The sequence below is a fragment of the Endocarpon pusillum genome, assembly GCF_000464535.1.
Source record: "Endocarpon pusillum Z07020 unplaced genomic scaffold scaffold2034, whole genome shotgun sequence".
Classification (NCBI taxonomy): Eukaryota; Fungi; Ascomycota; class Eurotiomycetes; order Verrucariales; family Verrucariaceae; genus Endocarpon; species Endocarpon pusillum.
Genome location: NW_006916124.1, coordinates 41351 through 50532, shown reverse-complemented (window position 1 = coordinate 50532; position 9182 = coordinate 41351). Strand labels below are relative to the sequence as shown.

Genomic DNA, 9182 nt, shown 5'->3' with positions numbered 1-9182 from the left:
TCTAATACTAAACCAAACCACAATCCGGATCGGCCGGAGACAGACGGTTTCCGCAGCCTACGCATTCTGCTCGCTGCACCTTTGGCAAGTTCATACACCACTTTTGTGATTCACTATCTTCAACCTGGGGAAGCTCTGACTGTATGTTGATCCAGCCAAAAGGGACTCGTAACCTCCAAAAGGACCTCGTTCCGGTGGATTGATGCATGTCTCGCTACCAATATTTCGTTGCATCCGTCTAAAAATGTTGTATTCCAATTTCTGTTCCTCGGAAAATGGAATTGATCCTTACAAATCCATGTTGATCACCCTTTCAGCTTCCGCTTGTACTCCCCGTTAGCATCCCTGACCATGGCATCGATATCATAATCCCAAATCTTGTGAGAGCGCCAATCAATCTCATGGCCGCATTTCTCAGCATCACGCCCAATCTTCGGATCCTGCCACTCGTACATTTCGCCCACGAATCGACTGCTCTCCACAAGCCATCGTGTGCGCTCGAGGCGGATGGCGTTGTAGGTATCGAGAGCGGCACAAATTAGCTCCGGCTTGCACTTGCTGGAGTTATGCGCCATCATTTTCGCGGCGCTAGCTATCAACATCGTCAGAACCACAGCGTCTTCGATGCAAAAGCCAGCACCTGCGCCGTGGTACGGTGCTGAAGCATGGGCAGCGTCACCTGAGATACAAACACGACCGCTCACATATGTCGGTACGGGATGATCATAAGTATCAAAGACGGCCCATTTGTCAAGTTTACTGGGGAGCATGTCCATGATGGCCCGCACGGCGGGATTGAAGCTAGAAAAGGCTTCCACGGCCTCGGTCTTGTCAGCCGGCGCTGTTAACTTGTCCTTGTAAGGCCAGTCTTTGGGATCGGTAACGAATGCGACCACGTTTAGAAGCGCGCCACCGGCAACAGGAAAGGTCAGGGCATGGGCATTCATGCCAAGGTGCATGTGTCGCGTTGACGTCTTATCATCGCCCAGAGCCGCCTTAGCCTTTTCCATGGGAATTAGGCCGCGAAAGGCATATTTATGGGTGTATCCCGGATGTGATGCTGGGTGATCCTCACCTAGGATCAGCTGGCGCACCCGCGATCTGATGCCGTCGCAGCCAATAACTGGAGCAAGGTTACACAAATCAGTACTCATTCTTCTGTGGGCAGTTTGATCAGGCCTCTATACCTGCGTCCGCCTCCTCTGAGCTCCCATCGCGAAATGTTAACAGAAGCTTTTCGCCGTCACACCTGTCGTCGATAGAGGCGAGATTCTTGTCGAACTCCACCCTTCCTTCCGGCATCATTTTGACCAACTCGTCAAGGAAGTCGGCACGGTGGCATCCCTCAAAACCCCTCTTTCCAAGATACATCTTATAGATAAGGTCCTCATGAACATCACTTGGGTCAGCACCGTTTTGACTGTATCCGTCGACCCACTGGAACCAGTCCGTGGCGTTTTGGGCCGCAACTCTCTTGAATGCGGCGTGAATGCGTGGGTCTAATACACGCATGGCCCATTCAGCGTTGGGTGTAAAGCCGATGCCTGCGCCGATCTCGCGGAAGCTACGTCCTCTCTCGTAGACTCTGACATTGATGTTGCGACTGAGCAAGCCCAAGGCAAGGGTCAAGCCGGCAATGCCACCGCCAATAATGGCAATTTCGATAGCCTTCTCTTCCGCCATGATGCCGCCCACTTTCTATCAGTGGATGCTCATATAGAGATCACCTCTGAATTGTAACAAAAGAGTAGGTAGTCAAGGCAATGAGCTCTGTGTATGGTCAGGAGGTAGAAGCAGATGTGTGGGATATGACAGAGGAAGATGTATTATTTTGAATGCTGACCAAGATGTCAGTGCGCGGCGGAAAAGGAGGATCCTGCTGGGCTGCAGGCCTATTTCTAGATGCAGTTAAGCTGTAAGCATAATGCAGTCTTCCTGATGGTCGATAGCGTACGCTGAATACAAAAGAGTAGTATTGGACCAAAAGGACCCCGGCTATCTGAGGACCGCGGGAATGTTTCCGAGGACCCATGGTCAAGTCATGTAACTTTAGCTACCTTGTCCCTATATCTGAAGAGGGCCGTACGTATAGCATGCATGTAGGCGGAGCTAAAGGACAAACTTGAGGATGCGCAGCTTGTCTTTATTTAACTAGTGCCAACTTTTCGAATGTGCTGGCTTCTCGGAAGTTCTGTTCGTCAAATTCCACCATTATATTTTCCGGGTTGTACTACGTCGGTTATCTACTGCTTCCGACGCTAATTATACACGGAGTCTTTGCTCGGGACTTGAGATTCAGTTATTTTCTGCCATTTTCCAGAGAACTAGTTTCCAGAGCACCTGTCACGCGGGCGTGCTGACAAGGGTCTACTTTCGCCTCGTTGCGCCTCCTTGCGTCTCCTGCATTCCATCCAGAAAGTGTTCACGATCACTGTCTTGGGCAGGTGATCCACTAAAGCAGACCACAGACTTGCAGCCATGCGTTTTTAGATAGAGCAAAGGAGAATTATATCCTTTTTGGCGATTTTCATGGGAGATAAATAAATCGACATAGACGGGTACATCTACTACAGAAAGCCTTCAATATCCATCTCTAACCCTGCAGCCAGCGATCTACGGAGACGCCAAACCGCTTTCGGCGATATGCAAGGTCAAGTGAGATGATTAGGCAGCTGACAATGCTGCTGAATGCGACATCAAAAGAAAACCGCAGAAGTGGTCCCACACTAGCCATGCTCAAAGAAAGAATGGGTCTCTATTTTATGTCTATTGTCTAAATAGGTAGCACAATCTTTGCCCGCTCTTATTGCATCCAAACTAATGGTCCGAGTTATTACCAGAAGCTTGACCCAAGCCATCAACGCTCTTCAGTTCAAAAAAATGCAACAAGTCCTGGGCGAGATTATTGAAACTTTTCATGCTGCGAAGCGCCTTGAGGATATGCTGTAGTTGCACATCAAACGAGTGGTCGGGATCGCGGTATGAACTAATGAACTCGGCACATAGGGATAATGGGATTGGCGTGAACGGATGTATCTGTTTGGCTTGTGAGTAGAGGCTCAGCTAAGGAGCAAATCGAGTGGTCTTGCCTTGAAACGACTGAGCTGGGCTAACGTCTTTGTTAGGTAAACGATCTCTTGCGCAGCCACTAATGAACGTCTTTCATACTCCATTCTGACGGCTCCGTTCTCAGCGGTCGCTGGGCTTACACACTTCATGGTTTGATAGAGATAAATCACAGTCGTCTGCGCTACCATGCTCGTGAACAGCAGCATTGGATCCACATGCTGCGAAGCATGCGGATATTTGAGCGACAGGATCTGGATTCTCTGTGTCAGGATGGTACTAATCCACTGATGCCGGTCCCAGAAATCCTGAGATACATTGCCATAAACGTTCTCGACCAGGGACTGATGTCGGTGCGACAAAGCGCGCCCACTAATGGTTGCCAAGATAATGCACTCTGTGAAGGGCGACATTGCGCTTTGATCATCAGCAGTAATGGCTTCCGACAGAAATCCCACCAGAGTGGGCTGACCGCTTTGGAATTCCATTTCTGGCGCAGGGAGACGGATCACGATCTGAACAATACAGATCAGCGGGACTCGGTCAGTCAAAGCACACTTACCACTTGTTCACTTAACGTCAAGGGCCCCCCATTTCGGATGCTGATGAACCGGTCTAGTGAGTAGGCCATCCAGAATGTTCTTCTTTTCTCCTCCGTCTCGATCCAGTCAGTCTGCGTCGCCATAGAATTTGGCACATCAATTTCGTAAAGGCGCATCAGCTGCACTAAACGAAACGCACGCCCGGCCGTCATCCACCCTCGGCGATAATCCGTACGCATAAGGTCATAAATCGCCAATAAAATGCAGGCCTGAACCTGCTCGATATCAATCGACTCGATGTTGGTGGCTTTGGATTCGACGACCTCGAGCATACGCTGAGTGTCTCGATATAGAGAATCTCCAACGTTTTCAAATTGGGCCGATACTGATGCCGCTAGGGTCCACATGGCATATTGCAAACATGTCCGGGATTCGCTTTTGGCCGGCTGGCGATTCCAGGAGTGATGCCGGCGCTGGTGCAAAATCGGTACGAAGCTATGCACCCGATCAAAATATAATTGAGTTCTACACGCAGTCAGAGGGTCAAGCCTTTGGATGAACATTCCTCTTGCCCCTTTTTCTTCTCTTCCTTTTACTCTTAACTGAAGAATTCTTGGGGGACATACAGGTCAGCCTGCATTAAATCCGAAATGCAGGTCTCCGGCAAGCCGGTCAACGAGTCGACTGTCTTCATACCCAGGAATGGACCTTGCGAATGGGCCTCATCGTCGGGGGTAGGAATGCCAGATGGCGATTGGATTAGGTCTTCAGTCAAGATGTTGTCCGCTACGGTCTCGTCGACCAGATCGTCGAAGCTTGCGGCATTCTGCTGGCGGACAAGACGTCCCTCGAGTGCCGCTACCAAGCATCGCGACGTCAGCCCCATACTCCATCAATCTTCCCTAGAGAGGGGAAGTAACTGCACCAATTCGAGCTTGTAAAACTTTCAGATGCCCTCTTTTAGGGCCCCGGGAGGGCCGAGAGGATGAGACGGTACACACGAGACCGGAGTCTGCGCAGCAACCACACTGAGGTTGCTGCCGATCGCATCGCAATTTCCGTCGTCGGCACTCTTCGCAGGCGATGCCGGGCTTCTGCCTTGACTGTGGAGGAGATGCCTTATCGGTGGATGTGGGGGAGAGCATCTTTCTACTCTTTGTCTCGTATGTTATGGGCATATGCGGAGACTGTACTGCAATTTTGCCGACACAAAATGTCCATACAACTGTATCACCCAAGTGTAACCTGTACACGCAGCCAAAACATACTAGGCAAGCCTAAGTCAAGTTTGCTAACTAATGCAATCGGGGTTGAAGAAATGGTAGATATTGTAATTCATGGTGCAGGCATCCCGCCTTTGAAACCCAAAAATGAGGGGCTTTCTAAGACTTCCAGAATCCTTTCGGTAGTTGTATAAGCATAACCCCTGCTCAGCTCTAAGGCTGCAGGTTTTGAAGTTCCTTCTGGATCCAGCCAACTGCTTAAAGAACCTGTGTGGCGTAGCATTAATCATTATCGTACTCGTAACGTCATAATAATAATCCTACAGCTGATAACCTTCCCTTTTGGGTTGATTGGAGCAAGCGCCATGATCTGCGCCATGTAACTTGAGGGCGGGTTGGACACCCGGTAGTCGTCCTTAGAACTTTGATGGTAAGTAGCATTCTACTATTTTGATGATGATTGCAGTATCAAATCATCAGTAAGATGTTGTCAAACGGCAGGAGCGCTCATTGGCCGCGTGTCATACGCGTTATCCCTGCGTTTTGATTGGTCAATTTCTACTGCAATTTCGCGGCTAATTTCGCTGTGCCGTACAGCAAATTTGTACTTATTTCGGCGCCCTGCGCAGCTTTTTTGAGCGAACAGAGCCATTTTCTTCCTCGTGCTGCACAGATGTCAAAGGCTATATCACTTTACTTTATGTAGTACGTGAGTTTACGCGACTTCACGCTAGTTGTTGGCCACCATTGCCTGCAAGTGTAATAGCGGGCGACGGCCAACACAGTCAGTAAGAGCTACATGAATTAAGTGTAGTTCGAAACCCACAAGCGCTGTCCTTTTGGCTGAGTGGTTGATGTATCTCTTTTCTAAACGGGACCTAGCTATCAGCTGTATCCCGTTATCGGGCCGCTGAACCTCTGAGCTTAATGCGGAGGTACTAGGAACACACGGAGGGGGACTTTACCCGCAGCTGGACCCTCATTAGCGCACACCACTAATACTGCTAGTAACACACGAGGTGTACTTTAGGTTAGTACGTACGAGTACTACTACTTAGAGCTAGGACGCAGAGCTACTACGTACTAGTAGTATGTGGGCTTCAGCCGCAGGCAGACAACCTTCTCGCTGGCACTTATGCACAATCTGGAAAAGGTGTTTGTTGACAAATTCCGATATTGATGCAAGGGGCGCTTGCAATCGCATTGAGATCAACCTATATTGCTCTCCAGGCCAGGATAAGGCCAGTGATGCAACTCGCGTTACACGACCACCAGATTGCCGACCGCAAAATACTCAGCCGCTCCGACTCGATCAGAACATATGCAATGCTGTATGCGACGCGTGAGAGCGTATACCAGATACAGATGCCATTGATGGCGGTATTGGAGACAGCACTCTGTGTGGCAAAGAGGACTGGGCATGTAGTCAGACTGCAGAACCATTTCAAAATATGAGGTCACCGATGGGATCACTTACCCGCCGCAACAAACAGCGTGAAACCCTCAACGGAGTTTTCGTGAGCCGCCTGCAGCCGCTTGATTTGTTCCAGGCGCCGCCGGCTCAGCTTCCCTGTCTGCACCGCTGCCTCGCCGTACTTGGAGAGGTCTTCTCGTGGCGCTGAATTGTGGTCGAGTCCAACCGCCATCTTGGCAAACCGCGGGCTCAACGTACAGTAAGCAAAGTACCAGTTTGCAAGTGTGAAGGCGGGTGCGTAATTTGCGGCTTGTTGGCCTAGAAAGCTAGTGATGGAAGGCGTCAATGTCATCATTGATCTAGATTCGTTTAGATCTGTGTTGGCCGGTAGTTACAGATGAGAACGGTCCAAATGTTGGGATATGTGATGGGCATTCACTCACTAAAGAAGGATTTGAGAGGCGCCTCGGGTTTACGGTAGGATTTGGGGCCATTCTTCGGGTTTAGGGGTTTAAGCAACCCAGGTAAATCCGGTTCGGTGCTGGTTGTGATGATTGGCAAGCTCGCCAACCTGTCATTGTTGCTTACAAACGCTGAAAAGATGTTAGCTCCTATAAAAGCTTAATGCCCCTGGTGCACTCCCATCAAAACTCGTGGCCGATTGAGGTTCAACATCCACTTCTCTCTCCCAGGTCGATCTTGGTGTCAGTACTCCACGAAATGGCATTATCAACAACGGCCACCTCTACATCGCGGGAGCATTCCCTTGAGCAGGCAGACCCAGTCAGGCAGCAGGAACACTCTACAGCTCCATCAAACGACTCTTCACAGAAATATACCCATGATGTCAAGCAACAGCCAACTGATCAAGTCTCAACTGAGGAAGAGCACAAATGGGTTACTGGCGTCCCGCTCATCACCATCATGGGTGCTATATGCCTCGTGTGTTTTCTCATGTTGCTGGACATATCTATCATTGTTACGGTAAATTGCCACAGCTCTGAAAAAGGAACGTTGTTTTACCTAACAAGATCTTCCGTAGGCCATTCCCCAGATTACGAGCGACTTCAGCTCACTTCAGGATGTGGGTTGGTATGGTAGTGCTTTCCAGCTGGCAAGGTGCATAGACTGTCCCAAGTTTGATGGCGAAGCGACTGGCTGACATTGGTAACAGCGCCGCTCTTCTCCCCCTGACGGGAAGCTTGTACGTCAACTTCGACTCCAAGGTCAGCAGATTCATTACCCTTCTCTCATTTTTTTCACCTGGAAAACTGGCTGATTGTCTCCAGTGGACTTTCCTTGCCTTTTTCGCCGTCTTCGAATTGGGCTCCCTCCTCTGCGGCGTGGCTACATCCTCGGAAATGTTGATTGTGGGGCGAGCAGTGGCAGGAATGGGAACTTCGGGCATTCAGAACGGTGCTTTCACCATCATTGCTGAATGCGTCCCCATGCCGAAACGACCAGGTAAGTTCCCCAATTGTTTTGCTGTTCCACTGATTAAGAGGCTGTGGCAGCTCTGATTGGATTTGTCATGGGTGGTAAGGTCCAAGTCCCTATCACGTGCCCATGATTGTCACCTTACCAGTCGACTAGTTTCACAACTCGGTCTGGTCGTTGGGCCCTTGGTTGGAGGAGCATTCACAGAGTACACGACATGGCGGTGGTGTAGGTCATCGTCCTATTTCCTTGCTTTTGCCCTTGTCTAATGAAACCTCACTTTTAAGGCTTCTACATAAATCTGCCCATTGGTGGCCTCGTTGCGGCAGCGCTCTTTTTCGTCAAAGTCCCTAGGCCGGTCGCAAAGCCCAAAGCCCTAACGGTTTTCCGCACACTCCCGAAAAAGCTTGATCTCCTTGGCTTCGCAATCTTTGCACCGGCTGCCATCCAATTGCTGCTCGCTCTCCAGTATGGTGGCAATCAGTTCGCATGGAACAGTGCGACCATCATCGGACTCTTTTGCGGTGCAGGCGCCACATTTGTTGTTTTTGTAGCGTGGGAGTACTACAAGGGTGATGCGGCCATGATTCCCTTGCCGATGCTCGGTAAGAGGACTGTGTGGGCGAGTAGCTTGGTATATGGTTTCTTGATGAGCCAGATGTTCACAACATCTTATTATCTGCCGATCTACTTCCAAGGGGTCAAGGACGTGTCTCCGACACTCAGTGGTGTTTATCTCCTTCCGATGATTCTGAGTCAGCTTTTCCTTGCCATCGGCGCCGGGACACTGGGTAATGACATATACACTCCAGGTATAGTGGGATTTTACTGACAACCAGACAGTTGGAAAGCTAGGCTACTATCTTCCATTCAGTCTCCTCAGCGGGGTGCTCCTAGCTATTGGGAATGGTCTCGTGTCTACATTTACCCCAGGCACCTCAACAGGAAGGTGGATTGGTTACCAGATCCTCTTAGGAGCTGGTGGCGGGGTCGGACTGCAGATGGTAGGTTTCGCCTTGTTCTTTGATCAATCCTCGTGTTCTGCTTGCGTCTGCTGACCGGTAATACTGATTTGCAGCCCATCATCGCCGTCCAAAATACCCTCCCACCCCAGCAAATCCCCATCGCCATGGCTCTGATCATGTTCAGCCAGACATTTGGCGGAGCCATGTTCCTTAGCTTTTCTGCCACGATTTTTACCAACAGTCTGAACTCTTTGATAGCGCAATATGCACCTCTGGTTGATCCCGAGACCATAATTGCCGCTGGCGCGACCGGGTTCTGGAACGTCGTCTCAGGAGATGATCTGGCCAATGTGTTGGTGGCTTATGCGGAAAGTGTGGCCCGTGTATTCTATCTGACTGCAAGCGCAGGTGTTTGCTGCTTTGTCTTTGCGTGGGGAATGGGCTGGAAGGATATTCGCAACAAGGAGAACGAGGCTTCAAAAGTCTAGGGGCTGGAAGTGGAAAAAAATGTGGAAGACAAGGAGACTGTTGTGAT

The 9182-nt window shown here is 50.1% G+C and overlaps 3 protein-coding genes across 3 annotated transcripts; 1 reads left to right on the top strand and 2 right to left on the bottom strand.

The window, feature by feature from the left end:
- Positions 1-305: 305 nt before the first annotated feature.
- Positions 306-1683, bottom strand: EPUS_08857 (uncharacterized protein; the record flags this gene model as incomplete). Its single annotated transcript, XM_007803174.1, has 2 exons — positions 306-1123; positions 1188-1683. 2 exons carry the CDS (start codon positions 1681-1683, stop codon positions 306-308), a joined length of 1314 nt encoding a protein of 437 aa, XP_007801365.1.
- A 1376-nt stretch (positions 1684-3059) lies between these two features.
- EPUS_08856 (uncharacterized protein) lies at positions 3060-6597 on the bottom strand (the record flags this gene model as incomplete). The annotated part of the gene is made up of 5 exons (XM_007803173.1): positions 3060-3581; positions 3629-4133; positions 4235-4466; positions 6126-6245; positions 6309-6597. 5 exons carry the CDS (start codon positions 6595-6597, stop codon positions 3060-3062), a joined length of 1668 nt encoding a protein of 555 aa, XP_007801364.1.
- Positions 6598-6965: 368 nt separating this feature from the next.
- EPUS_08855 (uncharacterized protein) lies at positions 6966-9135 on the top strand (the record flags this gene model as incomplete). Its single annotated transcript, XM_007803172.1, has 9 exons — positions 6966-7229; positions 7288-7364; positions 7420-7471; positions 7535-7709; positions 7760-7783; positions 7839-7910; positions 7970-8473; positions 8526-8686; positions 8761-9135. The coding sequence occupies 9 exons, from the start codon at positions 6966-6968 to the stop codon at positions 9133-9135; spliced, it is 1704 nt and encodes a 567-aa protein (XP_007801363.1).
- Between the last annotated feature and the right edge of the window lie 47 nt (positions 9136-9182).